Source organism: Chrysochloris asiatica, unplaced genomic scaffold, assembly GCF_000296735.1.
Source record: "Chrysochloris asiatica unplaced genomic scaffold, ChrAsi1.0 scaffold00255, whole genome shotgun sequence".
Lineage (NCBI taxonomy): Eukaryota > Metazoa > Chordata > Mammalia > Afrosoricida > Chrysochloridae > Chrysochloris > Chrysochloris asiatica.
Genome location: NW_006408773.1, coordinates 466,545 through 488,818, shown reverse-complemented (window position 1 = coordinate 488,818; position 22,274 = coordinate 466,545). Strand labels below are relative to the sequence as shown.

Sequence of the window (22,274 nt, the reverse complement as noted above, 5' to 3'; positions counted from 1 at the left end):
AAACACAGCTGCTGGACAGTGAGGTTTTCTTTTTGGTGCTAGTGGAGATACAGTTTGCCACTTATTAAAAGGCAAGCACATGGGAGTACAAGTCATCCTTTGGAAGAACAGATTTGGTTAATCGCTGGCCATTGGTGGCAACATAGAAACGACGTTTTTATTTTTCCCTCCTTGCCCTTCCTGAACATTTTAGAGTGACCAGTGGTTGGACTCTTGAAGACGCTTACCCTGAACCTGAGTGTTAGGGGAGAGGGAATCTGCCGTTGCGGTTTCTGGAGCTGCTCATAAGCAAGAATTCCCTATCCTGATCAAGGCTTTAAGCCTAAAAGAAAGCAGAAATAGGTATGGATCCTTGGTGTGTATGATATGGGTGGGTGTGTACATGTATGCGTGCAGGGTGGGGTGGGTGTGGGTGTGGGTTGGGAAGGGGTGGCATACTGTTCGGGGCCTAGAATAGCCCAATGTCTGGATTCTCCTTTCTAGCAGAAGGAGTTTGTCAGTGATTTTTTGTTTGAACCATACAACCCCCTGTTGGCAGCTTTTGAGAGAGGAAAAGTAGTTTGGTAGTCATTTCTCCAGTTTCAAGCAACAAAATCTGATCTGTCTGTTATTCTTGTCCACTTATCTGAAAATTCCAATTTGGCTGTTCAAATATAGAAGACTTGAAAGATCACTGGGAAAGAGGAAAGACATACTAGAAAGCATGTTGCTCAGAATATTGGTGTGCACAAAATAATGATGATGATTTGCGTTTTGGAGCATTAACTATGAGACCAATATTCAATAGAACAATTGGAAACCAGGTTGCAAAAATCATGCAAGAAGTGAAAAATAAGATGGGAAAATGACCTTTTCCACCCACCATACACATTTTCTGGGTCACTCTCAATAAAACTAAAGGAAAGGGGTTCATGTTTCCAGAGAAATTGGAGACTGTTCAACATAATAGAAATAAGAGGCTAGAAACTTGGGTTCCTGAGGTCTCACCTAGGAACTGGATACTGGTTTGGTTGACTATTTTTCTTTTTCTTAGGTTGACTTTTAGTGTGACTTTTTTATGTGATATTAAATCCATTCTCCAAAAACATTGAAGATCTTTTAGAGTGGAAGATTCATTATTAAGCATTAGGATTCAATTGCAGTGCTTAACATGATAAGCAGATTTTGCCCAAAGATTTTGAGTCTTTAATGAGTGTCTGTGTCTATACAATGCTGGGGGTGGTGAGAATGATATGTCATCTCCTACTCATTTTTCATATGGGAAAATGGAAGTCAAGAAAAGAGTAATAAAATGTTTAGGTTACACTATAAATCAGTATTACAATTGAAATTTAAATCTTGAGTTGTCTTACTATTGATATCTGTTCTACTCAAAACATTACTTTCTTAAGAATTAGGAAGGGGGTTATGGTAATCATACCCTTTATTTTTCCATTTGTAAAATGTTGTCAGAGGCACATTTTAAGTGAAAGAGGGATTCCCTTTTAAACTATTACTCATGCCCCCCCCAAAAAAAATCTCAATGATTATTCCTGGATGGCTGAAAGATAAACTTTGCCAATGATAGTTACTCTGATTATCCCATCTTTCTCTAATTAAGCCATTGGCAATCAACATCCAAAATGAATAATATGAGACTGATTTGTCAATAAAAGATCTATGTTAGAGTTTACTGGGATTATAAAGGAAGATTTATCTCACAGAAGGAATCCTGATATCTGGTGCAAATCAAGCTCTCTTTACCTTTTATTTATTTTAGTTATCATTTAACATTTTATAGCTCCTCTAATATGCTGAATTATTTTATAAATCTTTTTGATGGGGTAACTTCTTCCACTACTCTGTCTCCACCTTGATATCTATATTAGTTGGATTCTTAAGAAAGAAATGGAATACAGAGAAATAAAACCTATTAATAAGGACCTGGGAAAATTGTCCTTTCTGATCACCCTACTTGACTTCCCCTGGTTTCCCTAGCTCCCTTGGAACTTAAGATTAAATATTTAGCACACAGCAAGAGTGAAAGGGAGTCGCACTGTACTGCTAACCACAAGGTCAGCAGTTCAAACCCACCAGCCACTCCTAGGAAACCCTATACAGAGTCGATATGAGTCAGAACTGACTCTATGACGCTTAATAACAGCAACAATAACAAAAGTGAAAGAGTAAACCTCAAGTGCGTAGGCCTCCAAGTTCCTCATTATAATAATGCTAGCATAGTGATTACAAGTTGGGCTGCTAACCTCAAGGTCAGCAGTTTGAAACTACCACCTATTCCACAGGAGAAAGATGAGGTTTTGTGCTCCTGTCAAGATTTACAGCCTCAGAAACCCTATACAGGGTTGCTAAGAGTCGGAATCGACTCCATGAGACATAACCACCACCACCAGAGCCAGGAGTCACCAACAGTTAATCTAGGTTCAATTCTTTACTTTGTTTCTTCCATGGAACCCTATCCCAGAATACCCATTTTCTTCCTTTTTAGAGGACTGATTTAACCATTAAATGGGTGTTAAGCTTCCTGTTTCCCCTTCCCAGGTCAAGGGCAGCCCAGGTGCCCAATTTCTCTCTCTCTTCACAAGGCACCACCAGCAATAGAGATGAGAAATTCTGAGGAACAGCCAAGTGGAGGAACCACAGTACTGCAGCGTCTGCTACAAGAGCAGCTTCGCTATGGCAATCCTAATGAGAACCGCAACTTGCTTGCCATACATCAACAAGCCACAGGAAATGGCCCTCACTTCCCCAGTGGCAGTGGGAATCCAGGTCCTCAGAATGACGTATTGAGTCCCCAAGACCACCACCAACAGCTTGTAGCTCATGTTGCTCGACAAGAACCCCAAGGACAGGAAATCCAGTCAGAAAATATCATCATGGAGAAGCAGCTCTCCCCTCGAATGCAGAATAATGAAGAGCTCCCAACCTATGAGGAAGCCAAGGTTCAGTCCCAGTACTTTCGGGGCCAACAGCATGCTAGTGTTGGAGCTGCCTTCTATGTCACTGGAGTCACCAACCAGAAGATGAGAACTGAAGGACGTCCATCAGTTCAGCGGCTCAATCCTGGGAAAATGCACCAAGATGAGGGACTCAGAGATCTTAAGCAAGGGCACGTCCGTTCCTTGAGTGAACGACTAATGCAGATGTCACTGGCCACCAGTGGAGTTAAGGCCCATCCACCTGTTACCAGTGCTCCCCTCTCCCCACCACAACCCAATGATCTCTACAAGAATCCCACAAGTTCCAGTGAATTCTACAAGACCCAAGGGCCACCTCCCAATCAGCATAGCCTGAAGGGCATGGAACACCGAGGCCCCCCACCAGAGTATCCCTTCAAAGGCATGCCTCCCCAGTCTGTAGTGTGCAAGCCCCAAGAGCCAGGGCACTTCTATAGTGACCATCGTCTGAACCAGCCAGGGAGAACAGAGGGGCAACTGATGAGGTATCAGCATCCCCCTGAGTATGGAGCAGCCAGGTAAGAGAGTTCCCTTTTTGTCATTTCTTGACCTCATCCCCAACCAGCTTCTTCTGCTGTCTGTTGGGAATCTTAGTGAAGGAACGGGCAGGTGTTTGGTATAACAAAATTTGCAATGCATAACTGGCATCTTGACTTAGTAAATTAACTGTCAAGCTGAGTTTCTAGCCTTGTCAACCATAATTAGCACAATACATTCCCTTCACTTTATGGGTTGAACCTGGCCACAACTGCCTAGTAGATGAACAGGAAGACAAAATCTTGATTTCAGTTGGTTATTCATTGCCCTGTCTCCTAGGATATCAAAAGTGCTCAATGCTCTTCTTTTGAGTTATTAAATCCAAAAGAAGCAGAAGCAAATTATCTTGGACTTTAGTCTAGAGTATCCTATCATTTCCATTTATGTCCCTCCATAAAACTCACATCAGTTAATTTATTTTATGCAAACAAATCTTTCTGATTCTTATTAGTTGGAATTTTTCTTTAGAATTACTATTTTTTTGTTTTGTTTTTAGGTAAACAAACACCCAGATTCTACTGTGGAGGGAAATATATATGTTCACAGGTTTAGACTGATCCTTACCTTGTATGTCCTTGTAATTCATGAAGTCTGAACTGCTTCATCTTTTTTTTTTTCCTATAGAGTTTGTTAATTATTTGTCATGCTCTTAAGTATCTAAGTTATATGTACATCATATAATGTAAAAGTTTTGGTCAGATGTTAGAATGCAGAAGAAAAAATATTCCCATGATGTCTTCAGGAAAGCTATCTCATATATTCAGCCATCCTAAATATACTTCTTAATTGTTCAGAGCCCATTCTCCCATTGCTGTATTTACCAGACCTTAGGATCCCATTCATTGTTTCTAGTAGTAATATTTGAGCCATGTTAGATCAGTAGTATTTGAGCATGTGAGTTGAAGAAGGAGGTTGAAACCATGAGCAACAATGATGGCAATTATGCATAGTATTCCTACAAGTTTAACACGAGTAATTTTGAGCGGCCATAAGTTTTGTAGTTCGTGGACCTAGGCTGACCTTTTTTCATAGGCAGCCCACAGACTAGCCCTGTGATCTGCTCTCTCCTTTCTGTTCTCTCCTTTCCTCATTCATTTGGGAAAAGCTTCTTGGCTTGAAGTTCATTGGATTATATATGAGAGAAAGCACAGGGTGGTGTAGGATAAGAGTATGCACCTGGCAATTCATCCACACCCCTGCCTTAATTTTTGTTTTAGTTTTTAAAGCCAGAGGCAATTCACATTAGGCTCTGCCCCTAACTTTGCTAGTTTAGGACTTTTTCTTCCTTAACCCAGGTTGATTCCCTAACCCTTTTCAGCCTCCTCTGTACATCTTTCAAAGGCCAAGAGCCTAGGTTCTGATAAGTGACTTGGAACAGGAAGTGGGGTAGTTGACAGGGCCATTCAGACTTAAATGAGAACAAGAACAAGATCCAGGGAGGGGATGGCCTGTTCAACTGCTTAACTTAGTGGAAACCCATTCAAGCCAGTAAAATGTCAATGAAGCTGGAGTTTTTGTTTTGCTTTTCCCATCAGTATGGAAGAGTCTGTGGGACTCCCGCCCATATGTGGATGGTCTGACGTCTGTTGCCTTGTAGGAGGGGAGTGTATTGGCTGGGGTGTGGAGCAGAATCCAAAGCTCCACTCAGCACATGTCCCGCCTTCCCAAGAAAGCTATTTTCAGAACTCATTCACCAGTATTGTTTGTGATCTGAAATGACTCCCACAGTGTTTGAAGCTCGATGGAAAGGCCCTTTGATCTGCTTAAATAAATAATAAGGAGCCCAAAGAGGGATTTTTAAATTTTCTTTCCTACTGATTAAACCACCATAGACATTTAGCTGAAGATATTTTATTAGAAGATATGTTTTATGTCGTTCTCTCTCCTGAGTTATCTAGGGCTCTCTTTCTTTCTTACTACAAAAAGCAACAGAACCCAGGTCAACTGCCCTCTCTAGAGCAATGATGTAATCCATAGGTTTACTTTAACAGGTTTTCTCTCTCATAGAGGATCTGGGTGGTTATTACGTTTGAGGAGTAAGCAAATCTAAAACAGTCCTAGTGGGGAGAAATTCTGTGTGAAGGTTGGGTCAGCTTTTGGCAAATTCCAACTGAAAAAAATTTTTTCAGGGCTCTGGGTGAGGGAGTGGCACCTACAGACAAACTATTGGCAAGAGAAGACAGTTAAAGTGTTTTCCAGAAGTGTACTGTTTTAAGTGGTGACACTTTACTTTTTTTCTTCCTTTATTTCCTTTAACCAACTAGCTCTATAGTGTGTGAGTACTTTTCCAAGTAACTGTTGCAAGCACCAAAAAATTAGAAGACTCAATTCTTTGTTCTTAATCTACAAATTACAGATCAGGGTGCAAAGCAAGCCCTTTGAACAAATTGCTGTTAAAAAAAAACCTTTGTTTGCCTTTAGCTGTGCAGTGAAATGCTAGAAATTTGCTCTTAAAATTAACAAAATGTTATAAACAGCCCTTTTATTACTTCATCTTCCCTATGTCCTCCTCCTCCCCCGCTTAAAACAAAAAACCTGAATATCTGAAACTTCAGTTGGGAAACAAGGCCAAATCATCTGAAGAATTGTAAAGTTTCTGAATCTTTGTCCTTCTAAATGCAGAGCCTTTTCTGGATTCTGGGGTTGTACATGCATTAACCACTTTAAAAAAATCAAATCTTTTCGGTTTCTAAAGCAGTCCACCTCCTTTCAGTTGTTGAGATCATACCAGATCTGAGGTTTCCTGAAATCTTTGTTGTGTGGAATCTAAGAGTGACCTAACTCTGTAGTTCAGAGCAGAACTGGTTGTGCAAGAGAAACAATCAGGAATTTTCAGTCTTCTCCAGGCTTCACAGCCTTCACCACTGCAGAGCCTGGGAAAGGAAGCATTTCTGCGGTGAGAGTAAATTGAGTTCCAGGTTGTTGGCGGGCACCTGCTCTGGTATGAATGTGTGCGTGTTCATGGGCTTGCACATGTGTGGGACAGGAGTAAGTGAATGTATGTGTGTGTTTGAGGAAGGTGGGGCTTCCTGTGAGTGTGGTGGCAGTGTAGGGTAGAAGTCTCTGTGTGAGCTTTTACTTTCCCTTTGTGTACTCACAAGCTTGCTCAGGGAAGGAGTTTCTCTAGCTTTGGGAAGGAGGCTAGATTTAGTCATGGATCTCCTTCCTGCGTGTATGATTGTCTCCTCTTTCCGGAAGAGCACATGTGTCCCAGGTTGTCTTAGAAGGAGCAGGATGAAGGGAGGGAAGAGGCAGTGAGGCCGGTCAGGGGCCTTCTAGTGGGATCATGTGATTCTATTGTCTACAGAAGGCTTGTTGTTCATGGTTAATGTTTCAGTGGGAAGTGATTCGGGCTACTATGTGGTGGAAGGAACTGGGTAGTTTTCAGCTCACCCAGCTTGACTGCCACCTTTATTATTATTGTTATTGCCATTACTATAATCGTTATTTAATCTTGAGTGGTTTTTGGTCCCTTTGACATCCCCTGTAGCTCTCTCCCACCCCAGCATTCATCACTTTTCTCAGTGGGACCTTCACACAAGTATTAAAACTGTCTTTTTATTTTTGTGGTGGAAGGATGCTGGAACCCAGATGGAGTTCATTCACTGGAGGCCTTTTTCTCCTTTTGTGACCCTCTGAGTGCCTGACTGTCTTGGTTTTCCCAACACTATGGTGCATGTGACCTGCTTCATTTTCCAGCCTGGGAACCCAATTGGCAACTAACTGCCTTGTATCCACGGATCTCTGGGGAAAACCCAGAGTCATTGCTTGAGACTGTATTCTGGGTGTATCTGATCCAGAGACCTTGTGGTCTCCTCCTTCTGGAGAACCCTGGGAAGTGCTGTGTGTTGCCCAGGGCAGGAAGGGATCTTTGAGTCTCTGACAAGCAGGAGGGAGGCCACTGTTTGAGAGAGAGGTCCACATTGCTTGATGGACCCCAGGGAATCTAAGGGGAGAAAGCCCAGTTCAGAACAATGTGTTCAGTCTTTAAAAGAGAACACCTCCCAGACTTCCAAATCCTGAGGAAAAAGATGAAGGTTAACACTATGATTCTCCTCTTAAATTTTGAGAGCTGTAAAGAGCATTGGAGAACATGAAATTTAAACTCTTTTTCTGCCTCAGAGATCCAAAAGTCCTAATAAACCCTAGGACATTATATTTTAATTCTAAGGAGATATATATATATATACTACAATAGCTCTTATTCAAAGAGGAAAGAAACCACGGAGTCCATTTTACCTGAAGATTCACAGTATATAAAATGGGCAAAGACTTATTGAAATAAATGTATAAACAGCCCTTGTGTCTTTGATTAGATAAGTGCTTAGAATTCTTGTAAAGAAAATTTTACAATTGTCATCATGAGTACTATGTACTTTCTTATATACACAATTGGTTTGCATGAATCCTTCAATATTCAGCAGTTTCATCTGAAATTGGATGAATGGGGGTGGGGGCAAAAAGTATCAGAAGCATAGGTATAACTGAGAGACAGAGCCTAAGTAAGGTATGAGTGGAATCAAGGACTCTTGTAAACATCTAGGTTATTGATTATCCACTAGTGAGTATTTGAAATGTTTTCATAGCTATGAAATGCCCCTTATAATGAGAATCTCTTCTAAGGATAGATAAAGGAATAATAATGCTAACTAGAGTATGTGTGGGAGAGATAAGCTTTAGCATGTTGGAATGCCAGTTAATTGCACCAAGTGATTTGCCCCAATTCCACCATGAATTTTTTGCAATTTAGTGCAAAGATTAAATGGATTTCCCATATGTAAAATCTCAAACAAGGTCAGCCTATCTCACTGGGAGGTAGATGAAACACTCTGTAATTTCTTTTGAGCTCAGAAATTAGAAGAACCCAGTATCTTTGCAATTCACGTGCAACCTCAGTAAAGAAACAGAGGCTTGTGCAGATCAAGTAAATTGAGCAAGGTTACATAGCTAGTAGAACAGGGCTTCTAAACTTTGTTGGTATCAACATTCCATGCCTTTAGCCATCTGGCTTCCATGGATTGAGAAATATCAACTCAGTGTCAAGCATCCACAGGATTTGAGAAATATATAACGTTAGTTGAGCAAAGGCTAGAATGGGAGTTGGGGGGAGAAAGTAAACACGTTTTTTTGTTTTTACTGTATACTGACAAATGTTCTACCTAGTGGTGGAAATGGTGAAAGTGATCCATCCATATATTCTGATGGTTTACCTTAATGGCTAGTAGTGTGGTATTATGAGATAGCAATATTGAACAATGCACCAATGTTCTCTTTCTGAAACTGTAAGCAAAAGGATGAGGATCTGAAATTCAGTGCAAATAATCAACATATTGTGGTAGTGGAAAGTCTGGAAATGGGAATCTATACCAAGGGATTTACCTTAGCACTACCATTTCTCCTCTCTGGACCTCTGTTTACTCCTAAATCCCATGACAGAGTTGGACTAGACTATTTAGTTTAAATCTTCTTAGCCCTTATATTTTATGATTCAGCACCCCAAAGATAAAATGATAAAGCTGCCTGTAACTCCCTCCAAATCCTGCTATTATCACTGCTAATGGAGCTCCACTATTAAATAAATATTAAATAACTATAATCCTGATGTGCCACTGTAGGACAAGTACTGGACTGCTAACCACAGGGTACGTGGCTACTCCTCAGAAACCTTAGGCAAGGTTGCTATGAGTCAGAATTGACTCAGTGGCACTTGACAACAACCACCACCACACATTATCACCAAGAATCATTTGGTGTTGCTGCCATAATAAATATTCACTTTATAGATACTCAAGGAAGTTTTTGTGAATATATGAACAAGGTGATTCTTCAGAATAATCACGGGGTGCTACAGATAGCAATATTTGATGGTGGTTTTTATATTTATTGTTTTCTTCTGTGCAAGTAGAACGTATTTTCTAAATTTACATTTTTACATATGCTATATCACATATGGAATGCTCAAAAAATATATAAATAGTTACGTCACAAGATACATATTACCTTTCAGAATAATCGCTTAAAATGTTTAACTTTAGCAGTGAGTGGCATATATCACTTAGATTTGTAAAAGAAGACCTTTGAGATCATCTGCTTCAGTACCTTGTAGAATCACATGACTTTCTGATGGATCTTTCTGTCTGACAGAGTCCCAAAAAGTCAGACCTAGAAAAATTTGTAAAGGTCTTTGCAGAGATCACATAGTCTAAACCTTCCTGCTTCTCATTTTGCATGTATCTGTCCTAGGTGCTGGGAATCTTCTTCATCTCACTTTTTTGCCCTACTCTCCCAGTGCCTTCATAGAGAACTTAACTTGAACATGTCCTTCATGTTTTACAGGCCAACACAGGACATCTCATTGCCGCTGTCAGCCAGGAACTCTCAGCCTCACAGCCCTACTTCTTCCCTTACATCAGGAGGTTCCTTATCCTTGCTGCAGTCTCCACCGTCCACTAGATTGTCTCCTGCCCAACACGTCTTGGTCCCAAACCAAGGAGACCACTCAACTCACCTGCCCAGGCCACAACAGCATTTTCTTCCTAATCAGGCTCATCAGGGAGATCATTACCGTCTCTCACAGCCTGGTCTGAGTCAGCAACAACAGCAGCAGCAGCAGCAACACCATCATCACCATCACCACCAACAGCAGCAGCAGCCAGGAGAAGCCTATTCAGCTATGCCTCGGGCTCAGCAGTCGTCTGCTTCTTATCAACCAATGCCAGCAGACCCTTTTGCCATTGTATCCAGAGCCCAACAAATGGTTGAGATCCTCTCAGATGAAAACCGGAATTTACGACAGGAGTTGGAAGGATGCTATGAGAAGGTAGCAAGACTGCAGAAGGTGAGGTTCCCATTTTGATATATTAAAGTTACCTTTAAATCTTAGAAGTGGAACTTGTTTAATGTACATACAAAAGTTTCCATTTGTGGGTACTTGTGGTATTTAGAAGTAACCCTGGTGGCACTGTGGGCTAGGCATTACAGTGCTAATCAAAAGGTTAGTGGTTCAAACCTACCAACCACTCCATGGGAGACAGATGAGGCTGTCCGCTCCTGTAAAGATTTACATTCTCAGAAATCTATGAGTTAGACTTGCCTCAGTGGCATTATTTATGGACAATCTTTAGGATTCTTGTATCTGAAGGTTCAGTATGGATCAAGCTTTAGAAAAGGCCTTCTGTTTATCGATCTAGAGAGAAGTAATGTTTTATATTTACATGAAGAGAAAACAGCAAGAATAAGCATGTTTTATTTTGTCTTCCCAGATACCAAAGCTCTATAGGAGACTTAATAGATTATTCTAGAATTCCAAAAGGCCAAGAACACTATTGATACCTATATAGATGAAAGTCTTACTTGTATTTTAAGGCTGTTCTCTTGGTCATATATATATATGTTTTTCAAATACTGAATTTGAATCTTAAATACCATTGTTGTTGTTGTTAAGTGCCATTGAGTCAGTTCCAATCCATAGCGACCCTGTATAGGGTTTCCGAAGAGCAGCTGATGAGCTTGAACCACAGATCTTGCAGTTCAAATAGCTTTGCAGTCTGGTACATTAACACATAATGCCACACCAGGACTCCTATAAAACCATAGTTCCAAGAAAGTTCCAAGAAAATTCTCACCAGCTGATGTTAGATCCTGTTCTGCCTTGTTCTGGAAAAGGCTTAGAGTACTTTTCCTGGTGGGGGTTCTCAGAGTAACTCTTCAATAACCCTCCCTTTTCTTCATTTTGTGGTTTTTCTTTGCAGCTAAAATGCAACATCTGTTCTCTTTCTCGGGTGTGTGTAGGAGGCAGGAGAGGCTTTAGCACCACAGCTGGGTGACAGGTGACAGCCCTAGGCTGAGGAAGTAGAAAAAGGAGCGTGTGTCCCAAGTTCACATTCTTCCCTGGGCCCCTCCTGTCTCTCACAGCTGGGAGTTCAGCTCTTGAGATTGTGCCTTAAGCTAGGAACTTTGGCTCTTGGATTCCAGTGGCTGTTGATGAATAGGGTTATGCCTTTGGCAGTCTCTTTTGTCATTGTGGAGCTTATGTGGTTTGATCTCCCTACAATGTGAAGCTTTTCAGGGAGGTGAGAGTGAAGGTGTGGGAAAGAAGGAAGATTGCCTTGTATTTGTTCAGTAACTCTTTAAGAGGTACCTAGGAGTGGACATTTCAGGGTCCTAAATGAAGCTGAGAATTTGTAAACACCAGATCTAGGTCCTAAAGTAGGGCTTATTATCAGCTAAGTATTTTTAGAAAATAAAATAAAATAAAACTACCCCTCAGTTTTCCCAAATCTGCATGGAAATTTTTGGGGTGGAGAGAGAGATTAGCAGTCCAGTGCTTACCCTACACCACATGAGTTCTCCAGATGTCAGCTAGTGGTAAGAGGGAAAAGAAAAAGACTCAAGACTCAGAAGGGGGATACGCTGACACAGAATAAAATACGCTGACAGAATAAGTTAGGAAACCCACTACTACTCTTGCTCTTCCCTCACTCCACCATCAAAAAGAAGAAACACTGAAACTGCCTTTCTGTTGCTTCTTTTTCTGGAAGGCCCTGTTAAAAGATGTGCACCTTGCCTTACTGACAGGTACAGTGTCTGCAAAGAGAATAGGGGAAGAATTAGCTATAAGATCTTGTAATAGTACTTTGAACAACTTGAGTAAAGACACTGCCTTCCAAGTGTTGGATTCAGTGAATGAATGGATAGCCTCACATTCTAAAAGTTGCCTAAAGCAGACCAACATCAAACCTGCTCTTTTAAAAGGAAATATTTATTTTCTTTACCCGAGCACTTGATGAAGCAATAGTTACATCATGCACAGGCCTTGGAGATTTTGTATCTAAATGCCATTCATCAATTTTCACCTTCTGTGCTGCTATCTTGCCATCTGCAAGGAGAAAAACATTTTTAAGTGTGCTCTTTTCTGTGGTGTAAGCCTCATTTATTTGCAGTCAGTTCCATCTCAGGCATAATTTTAGACATGGGACCAGGTTGATTCTAGGATTATAACCACAGACATAGAGGTTAGGATTTATAAAACATACATTTTGGGGACACAGTTCAATCCAAGACAATATCTTTCCCTTGGTCTCCTGCTAGGGATCTGGTATATCTCTCCATTAAAGTACCCTTAGTTGTGTTAAGAAAGTACTGAGACATTAAGAAGAAATACAGATTGCTGAAAATTTTGATATAGGACCCAATAGATGGATCCTGATTAAAAGGAGTAAAAATGTGGAACAGAATGTCAAATGTTTCAAGTAAATTGCTCTGAGATCATCTTTGGATTGGAACTATCCCCTGAAGTCATCTTTAAACTAAAGTTTAGCTCAGCTAGTAAAGAATGTTCATTTTGAATAGTGCATTCTTTTAAAATACTATCTGTAAGACATTGAATTCATAATAGCAACTCTAAAACACAGAGAAGTTTAGGAGACAGAAGGTACAGTTAATAGTAGTGAAACAATATGGATAGAGATAGTGAGATGATGACACAATGAGAATGTAACGAATATCATTGTACTATATATAGAGAAAAGTTTGAATAGGAATATATGTTATATATATTTTCACCAAAAATATAATTAAAGAGAAGGGCGAGGTGAAGAATGGATGCAAGGGTCAAATTTTATTTGAACACAGATTGAGAATAGATTGTGGAATGGATTTGCTGTATGCAAATCATATGCAAATATCTCTTAGTTATTACATGTGTGTGAAATGTATGCTAGTTACCTAAAGACACTGGAGTCTTGGCTGATTCCAGAGTAAGAAGCCTTCTATCTCTCCCCCCCCCCCATTTTATAAGATTTGCAGGGTGTCATAAAACAAAACTCTGATTATTAATTTCTGTTTCAAAAGTCTATATTCATTTCTCACTATTAGGGGTTAAAGTCCAAAAGTCTTGCATTAGAGTCCTTTTATGTTCTGACTCCAATCTATCTTTGCAACTATAGCTGCTTTCCTCTGTGTATACCAGAGTCCAGCCAAACGAAACTAGTGGTCATTCTGGGAATGTATTCACTCACTCATAATAGAATGCTTTTACCTTCCCCTCTGCCTATTGAAATCTGACCCATCTTTCAGTATCTGACTCAAATACTGAAACTGTGGTCTACTCCCTTCACCCCTAACAAAGAATAACCTTTTCTTCCTCTCTACTTTATAGATTTGTTTCTACTTATTTTAATAATGAATAATTTCTTATATTATATTTCTTGATTAGATTGAAAACTCCTTGAGGGTAAAAATGAAGTCCTCATTCATATTTATATATCACACAATAGTTTCAAAAATTCTTAACAAATAATAGATCCTTGATAAGCATATCTAATGCATCAAATCAGTTCTTGAGATGGTATCTAAGTTCAAGTGAGATATGTTCAAGGTCATATTTTGGCTGTCATGGAGTTGTTTGAATTTTCTTCAGCTTCAGTCTGAACTTGCATATGAGCAATTGATTGTTTGTTTGTCTGTCACTGGCCTTGTTTTGGCTGATGGTATGGATCTTTTCCACTGTCTCTTTCCAGAGATATAGTTAATTTGATTTCTGCGTATTCTACCTAGTGAGGTCCATGTGTATAATCATATATTAAGTTGTTTTAAAAAGGTATTTGCAATGAATAAGTTATTGTCTTTCATAATTCCATCTTGCAATTTTCAACATAAATTTTATCATCAAGGCCATATTTTCCAACAACTGATCCTTCCTCTTTGTTTCCATCCTTTTCTTTCCAGTCACTGGTTTTGTGTGGGCATTTGAGTAATAGTGGTATTAGCTGGTCTTCCCAGTAGGCATATGAATATTATTCTATCCAGCATTATACGTCACAATAGATCTTGAAATGTTCTTTTTGATGATGAACACGATGCCATTCATCTTCAATTTATCATCCCGGGCATTAAAAAACCATGATTTTCAGATTTAATATGGCCACTACCAGTCCATTTAATCTCACTAGTGCCTAGGATAGTGAACTTTCTGCATTCCATTTCATTTTTGTCATCTTCCAGTATCCCTAGATTCAGATTCCCTACATCTCATTTTAAGTTGTTAATGGATGTATAAAGCTGTTTCTCTTCATTTTGAGTTCTTCCCCATCTGTTGATGAAGGTCCTGAAAGCTTTACTCCATTCGCATCATCATTGCCAACTCTACTTTGAGGAGGCAGCTCTTCTCCAGTCATATTTGCAGTGCCTTCCATCCTGAGTGGTTCATGACAATATTCTGGTGCGATTTATCATGTTTCAATATTCAGTATTCTAGTGCTATTTGACAGTTTTCCACTGCTATTCATAAGGTTTTCAGTCACTAAACGTTCAGAAGCAGTCCACCTCTCTTTTTAAGTTTGTCTTAGTTTGTAAGACATGGGTATACCTTGTTGGTATACCTTGTTGGTATTTAAAATACCTGTACTGTAGCATAGCATCCAGCGTCACAGCAATACGCAAGCAACCACAGTGTTACAGGTGGTGGTGAGAAATTTCTTCTGTATCCTATAAGGTTACTACTATGAGTTCAAAACTACTCTATGGCAATGTGATTTTTTTTTTTTTTTTTTTAATGGGCAAAGGAATCCTTTCCTAGGCAGGCATCAGGAAAAATTGAAACAAATATGTAAAAAGGTCTTCAAATGCTTTGGCAAAAGCTATTTACATACTATACACTATTATTGTAATTACTAATTAAGAGAACTTTTATCTGGAAATGCTCCTCCAAAACCCTATACAGGGTCACTATGAGTTGGAATTGACTTGATGACATCTAAAAACAACATAGCTAGTGTGGTGCTGTAGGACCAAGTGCTTGATCACAAGGTCATTTTGAGCCACAAGGTCAGCAGTTCAAAATCACCACCACTCCTGGGAAACACTATACAGGGTTGCTGTGAGTCGGAACTAACTCAAGAACAACGAACAACAATAGCAAAATAGCTATTGTATTAGTTATCTAGTGCTGCTTTAACAGAAATGTCACAAATGGTTGGTTTTAACAAATAGAAATTTATTCTCTGACAGTTTAGGAGGCTAAAAGTCCAAATTCAGAATGTCAGCTCTAGGGTAGGGCTTTGTCTGTCACCTCTAGGGACAGTATCTGTAAGCTTATCATTCCTTGGAGGTCTTCCTGTGTCTTGCCATCAATCTTCCCTTGGATCTAGGAGCCTCACAGTGCAAGAACCCCAGTTTCAAAGGATGCACTACACTTCTGGCTCTTCTTTCTCATTGGTACTAACTCCCTCTGCTTTCTCCTCACTTCTCTCTCCTTTTAGCTCTTGTAAGTAAAAGGTGTTGCAGGCCACACATCCTGGGGAAAGTCCCCTTATATTGGATCCATGGTGTGATGGGATTAAGGGTGTTGGTTACTGGTTTATCAAATCAGATCACATCATGGGGAATTACCACATAACAACTGCCCAACCACTGATAATCATGACCCTGCCAAGCTGACACATATTTTGGGGAGAACAATTTAATCCGTGAGTAGATATGAAATTTACTCTATCTCAATACCTGCCTTGAAGGTAAAAAATCTTTTTTGTTTTGTAAAAAACTAAGGACATTGAATGAATTTGAATGAAACATCGAGTTAAGGTTGAACTTAAAAATCTCCTTGAAACTTTTCTCATGTGTGCTGTACTTGCCTTCTGGCCATCTAGAAAACCATAGGAGAAGCTGTTATTGAAGATTTGCATGTATGTTTTTACATCCTCTCCCCCATCAACTTCCTACTTTCACTACCGTCTTTCCTTTTCTTTTTCTTTTTCAGGTAGAGACAGAAATCCAGCGTGTGTCTGAGGCATATGAAAACCTTGTTAAGTCATCCTCTAAAAGAGAGGCCCTGGAGAAAGCTATGAGAAACAAGCTTGAGGGGGAGATTCGAAGGATGCATGACTTCAATAGGGACCTGAGAGGTAAGTGAATTAATGGATTTCTCTTTCTATATCCAAAGAGTTGGGCAAAGCAGTGAAATGAAGGGCTGAGAAACATAATATTAGGCTGTTAGAGACTGTCTGACCCATTCAGTTTGCCAGTAAATTGCAAGGCATATACAAAGCTTAGATTTTGTGATTGCAGTAGTGCATGTGCTGTCCTTCTGAGAGATGAACTGCTGTTTTGATTAAGCAGTATGTCTCCTGGAACTCATGACCCACCCGTTCTGCCTCCATAATTGGTGCTGCCCCTCTTCCTTTATAGAACTAGCTAAAGGCAGGCCTTTTGGCTGTGCAATCTTAAAATAATGACATCCTTCAACAACTATTGTTTCTGGAACTCTCTCCTTCTGGATGTTAACCCCAAACTATTAAAGATGGTGAAAAATGTGTTGTTGTTTTTTAAAAACACCTTTAACATCTTCAAAACTGATTACATTGAGGAAGTTATTTCTTATCTTTTGGTTCATGGTTATCTTATCTATAAAATGAGGGGGTTGGGTCATCCTGAGTTAGAAGCAACTCTACTACAAGTTTATGTTTGTGTGTTTTATTTTGTTTTATTTGTACAACATACTGTCATTGGTCTCATCCAGTTTTGACATTATATGATTCTACTGACTTCATCAAGCTCTGGTAGTGTAGTGGTTACGAATCGGGCTGTGAGCTGCAAGGTCAGCAGTTCGAAACTACCAGCTGTTCTGTGGGAGAAAGATGAGGCATTCTGCTCCTATAAAGAATTTACAGCCTTGGAAACCCTGTACAGGGTCGCTATGAGTTGGAACTGACTCCACGGCACACAGCCACTACTGACTTTATCATATCCTTGGTGCTTTTTTTCCTAGTGAATAAAATATATATTCTTTCATTGACTTTGAGGATTCTCCATTTCCATTTTTGTCAGTGGGGAATGAAAGTTTTGCATATTCACCTCCTCCTTCCTTACCATGGTCTGGTTTTAGTTTGGAATTCAAGTTTGCAAAACTTTGTCTATGTCACCTATTCCTAACTAACAAGGAGAAGCAGGCTTGTTTGTCAAAGGTCATTATTTAGAGGGCAAACAGCATGTGATTGGAAGTTTGTATTTAGGATCTTGATGACTGTCTCCAAATTCCACAGAACGTCTAGAGACTGCCAACAAGCAGCTTGCTGAGAAGGAATATGAGGGGTCAGAGGATACCAGAAAAACCATCTCTCAGCTCTTTGCTAAAAGTAAGTATGAAAGCTTCAAGAGCAAGTATTAATGTCCTGATGGAAGTGAGGTGTGTGAAAAATTCCCACAGTTCTATTTAGCCTTCTAGAATAGCCTGGACTGGGTTAATGTCGCTTAGAGAATCTTTTCCACAACATCTACTCACACAAGCATGGCTCTTTCCATATTAAACTAGAAAATTCCCTTTAACTCTCTGTTATTGTCATGGCTAATTGAAGAAAAGACCTTTGTGATTATTGAGACCCTTAATGTTGAAGAGATTTTCTCTAGCATCTTAGACTGACTCTGGTAGTGATGGGATTAACACACAAGATTGATGAACTAGCATTTAAAATACTTGCAACTTTTTGTTGATAAGTGCCATTGAGTTAGTTCCCACCCATAGTGATCCTGTGAACTTGAACCAAGGAGTGGCTGCTGAGCTTGAACCACCCACTTTGTGGTTCAAATCAAGTTTTCAGTCCAGCGCATTAACCCAAAGCATCACACCAGAACTCCAACTTGCAACTAGGGGGCCCTTAGTGAAATGCCTTGTATTTTACATCATTAAGTGTTGGCAGATTTCAAAGGTGAATAGAGAGGAATCATTGCTATGACCTGAACCAATGATACAGTAACTGGTTGCAGGGTTGGAGGATGTGGGAAAGGAAAGAGCTACGTCTTCTTAATACTACCATTGTTGTTGTTAAGTGCCGTTGAGTTGGTTCCAACTCATAGCGACCCAGTATAAGGTTTCCAAGTTGAGTTTCAACCGCCAATCATGTTGTTAAAATTGACCTTGCAATCCTACACTTATCCAACAGCACCACATAGCTTTCCTTTTTCTGAAAATGATCCTAGGATCGTGACAAAGAATTCATCATAATATTTATCATTTTTGTGCTGTGGGCTAATGCGTCAGACTGCAAAGTTGTTTGAACTGCAAGGTCGGTGGTTCAAGCTCACCATCTGCTCCTTGGAAACCCTCTAGATCTCTATGGGTTGGAATCAACTCAATGGCATTTAACAACAACAACATGGACTCCTCCCAGCTTGTTGTTGTTAACTACCGTAGAGTCGCTTCCAACTCATAGTGACCCTATGCACAACAGAACAAAACACTACAGGGGTACTGAGTCATCTTCACAATTATTGTTACGCTTGAGCCCATGACAATATCTAATTTTGATTCCAGTTGCCATAGTAATACCAGCAATAAAAACTGCATAGTAGATTGAGTCCATAGGGAGAGTTAGTTGGGGGGTAACATTTCTATGTTGTTGTTGTTGTGAAGTGCCGTCGAGTTGATTCTGACCCATAGTAACGCTGTATAGGGTTTCCGAGGAGCAGCTGGTGGGTTTGAACCTCCAACCTTGCAGTTCAAATGGCTTTGCAGTCTGGTGCATTAACCCACAACATTTCTATAGATGTCCATATTTGATTTCTTTTACCCCCAACCTTCCCCAGTGCAGTTCCCAGCTGTAGTAAGTAGTGCTTGGTGGAGACTTGTCAGTTCCCATTTTTGCTGTGCCTCCAAGTGACCCTTTCAAGTCATTCCATGTGGCTTTCAGTCAACTTTTACAAATAGTGTGTTTGATTTTCACTTAGAATATTGCCCTTTCTTCCTGGATTGCTCTGTTGTGCTTCTGGCTTTAGAACTGGGTTCTTTTTTGTCTTGTTTTGTTTTGTTTTTCTTCCTCTTTCCCTGATCTTCTTGTTCCTTTGTCAGTATATCTTAGAGGAAGGAATGTAGTTTTTCTGGTGTCATCAGTGCTTAGTGTAAATTGCTTGGAGGTGAAGTTGTTGTGGTGGTGTCCTGGGTTACCCTGGAAGCTAGTTCGCTGGTGGAAAGAGGGTGGCAGCTTCCCAAGACAAAACAAAAATAAGATTTAAAAAAATATATGGATTCTTGCCCTAACTCTTCTAATTCACAATCTTCCCAGTGTGGGGATGATATTTTAGGTGTCCTGGGAGATCTGCTACATCTCTATAAAATGTGGTAATATAGTAAATCAAATTGTATTAATACAAGGGGAAAAGACTGTCAAATGGCCTTAGAATGGCAAAGTAAACTACATCAACTAAGCAGAGAAGAGGGTAGATTGGTCTCCTTAATTTCTTTTGCCTTTGGGCATTGGCAGGGCCCTTCATGAACTGGGAACTGGGGCAGGAAAAAAGAAACCTCTCTTGAAAAGCCTTCCTAGGGAGTGTGTTCCAGCAATTTTAAAGAGGTCAAATCAACTCAACCCTAGGAGAAGGCAGCCTGGCATAGTAGAAAGAGTTCAATACAGCCTGGGTTTAAATATGGGCTCCAGCGGTTATTTACCAATTGGCCCTAGGCAACTTCTCTAGATCTCTGTTTTCTCATATGCCAAATAGAGAAGAAAATAATACCTTCCTTGTGTGATTGTTCTGAGGATTAAGTGAGGTAAATATCCTAAAGTATTCACTGTAATACCTGATATGCAACAGGTATTCAGCAAATGTTTGTTTCTTTCCAAGACACATCTGAATAGATACATAAAGTCAAAGTGGGAAGGAAGGTGAGACTACCCTATTATAATGTCTTCTACAAACTTAAGTGTCAATTTATTAAGAGAAAGGGAACTCTTAACACCAAATTGGAATTAAAACTATTGGTTTGTATTTTTGGTATGAGGTCTGTCCTAGTTATAACAAGAAGGAAGTAGAAAGGCATGGTCACCTGTAGCTATAATGCAGTCATACATTCAGAAAGAAAGAATTATAAATTTTTTATAACAGGTAAGTCTCAAATTTACTTTCAGAACGTGTATATAGAAGCTATCATTACTACAATGAAAGGCAATTTGAAGCTGCACATTCTCTATCATTATTAATCACCTTGATCACCATTGTCATCATTCTCCTTATTTATTTAACAATTTCCTTTGGTGTTTGATTGTGCTTTTTAATGTTTTTATCATTTAAGTAATCAATTATCTAATTGGATCCTTTCAAAATATTGTGAGGTTAAATAAGATGATATCTTTGATTTTTGACCGTCCAAGGAGCTCTGGTAGCATATTGGTTACGAATTGGGCTGCTAAGCTCAGGGTCATCAGTTTGAAACTACCAGCTGTTCTGCAGGAGAAAGATTAAGCTTTCTGCTCCCGTAAAGATTTACAGCCTCAGAAACTCTGTACAGGGGTCGCTATGAGTTGGAATTGACTCCACAGCACATAACAACAACAACAACAATGTATATTTAGTATTCTTTGCCTACAGCAATATTTATTATTATTACTATTCTTTTGCTACTGACTGGCTAAGTCATTTCTGGTGGATGTTCGAAGTCCTTGAGTGTCAATGAGGTTATGATTATGCTTTTACCTCCACAGAAGAAGTTATAGGAATTCATCATGCCATCAATTCTGGAAGCCTTATTATGCAAACTGCTTGAGTTTGATGATCCAAGATATTATAAGAGGGTTGCTAGTTGTCTGGAGTCCCTGGATGGTGCAAGTAGTTAAGGCATTTGGCTTCTAACCAAAAGGTTGGAGGTTCAAGACCACCCAGAGACACTGCAGAAGAAAGGCCTGTCAATCTACTTCTTTAAAAAGTCAATCATTGAAAACCCTGTGGAGCACAGTTCTACTCTGACATACATGGGTCCACCATGAGTCAGAGTCAACTTGATTTGGTTTGGTTTGCTCATTGTCTGGAAAGAAAGATAGAGACTAGAAGGGGGAAAAGGATTTCTGGTAGTGTAGTGAGTTATGAGCTTGTCTGATAATGATAAGACCAGCAGTTCAAATCTATCAGTTCATCTGCAGCCAGAGAAAAATGAAGTTTTCTGCTCTCTTAAAGATTTACAGCTGTGAATTGGAACCGACTCAGTGGCACGCAACCACCACCAGAAGGGGGTATCGGAATCTTAAGTTGAGTTTATAAGTCTCTAGGTGGTGTGAATGATTCACTAGACTACTAACCTAAATGGCAGGTTTGAACCCATCCAGCGGTTGGAATAAAAGGTCTGGCTATCTGCTTTTGTTAAGATTTTTGCCAAACTCTATTTATCATTTCTACTAGGTGACACATGGAGTCACCATGAGTAGGAATCAATTCAATGACAACTAACAACAGCAACAAATTGGGCATGGAAAATTATTACCAGCTTCCACTCAAAGAGAAAACGAGAAATGCTGGTGGTGGAAGCCAAGCAAAGGAATGGGCAGACTATAGTATCAGGGGCAGGAAAGGGAGTGGGTAGAGGTACCATAACCTTAGCAGTACATTCACACTTGGTGAGAGAATTAGCAGGTTTTTGTATGTTTTGTTTTAACCTTTTATTGTGAATTGAGTGATAGTTTATATGGGAGAATATCAGTTTTGCAGTTAACTAATCGTATTTTGTTTCATTGCAGTGGATTACAATCCCCTCCATGCACCATCAGTATTTGCCACTATTCCATATACATATTTTTTATTTACAGAAAAACACACATTTAAACAACCCAAGGGCAAATTTTGCAAGCCTGCCTACTGGCAGCCAGCATACAGTCTTTTTCTTTATATGAGTCTGTTTGTTCTTTGGTAGCCTATGGTACTTTACATATTCTCCTCTAACACCATAACTCAAATGCATCAATTCTTCTATGATCTTCCTTATTCAATGTCCAGCTTTCACATGCATATGAGGTTATTGAAAAT

At 39.7% G+C, this 22,274-nt stretch overlaps 1 protein-coding gene across 1 annotated transcript in view; it reads left to right on the top strand.

Moving 5' to 3' along the window:
- The first annotated feature begins 285 nt into the window (after positions 1-285).
- The window catches only part of AMOT (angiomotin), a 70,238-nt gene continuing 48,249 nt past the window's right edge, over positions 286-22,274 (top strand). The window contains exons 1-5 of the mRNA XM_006873798.1: positions 286-342; positions 2,583-3,472; positions 9,828-10,329; positions 16,249-16,393; positions 17,531-17,623. Of these exons, the coding sequence (XP_006873860.1) occupies positions 2,601-3,472; positions 9,828-10,329; positions 16,249-16,393; positions 17,531-17,623 (1,612 nt within the window). The 5' untranslated portion in view covers positions 286-342; positions 2,583-2,600. The remainder of the gene's footprint in view (positions 343-2,582; positions 3,473-9,827; positions 10,330-16,248; positions 16,394-17,530; positions 17,624-22,274) is intronic.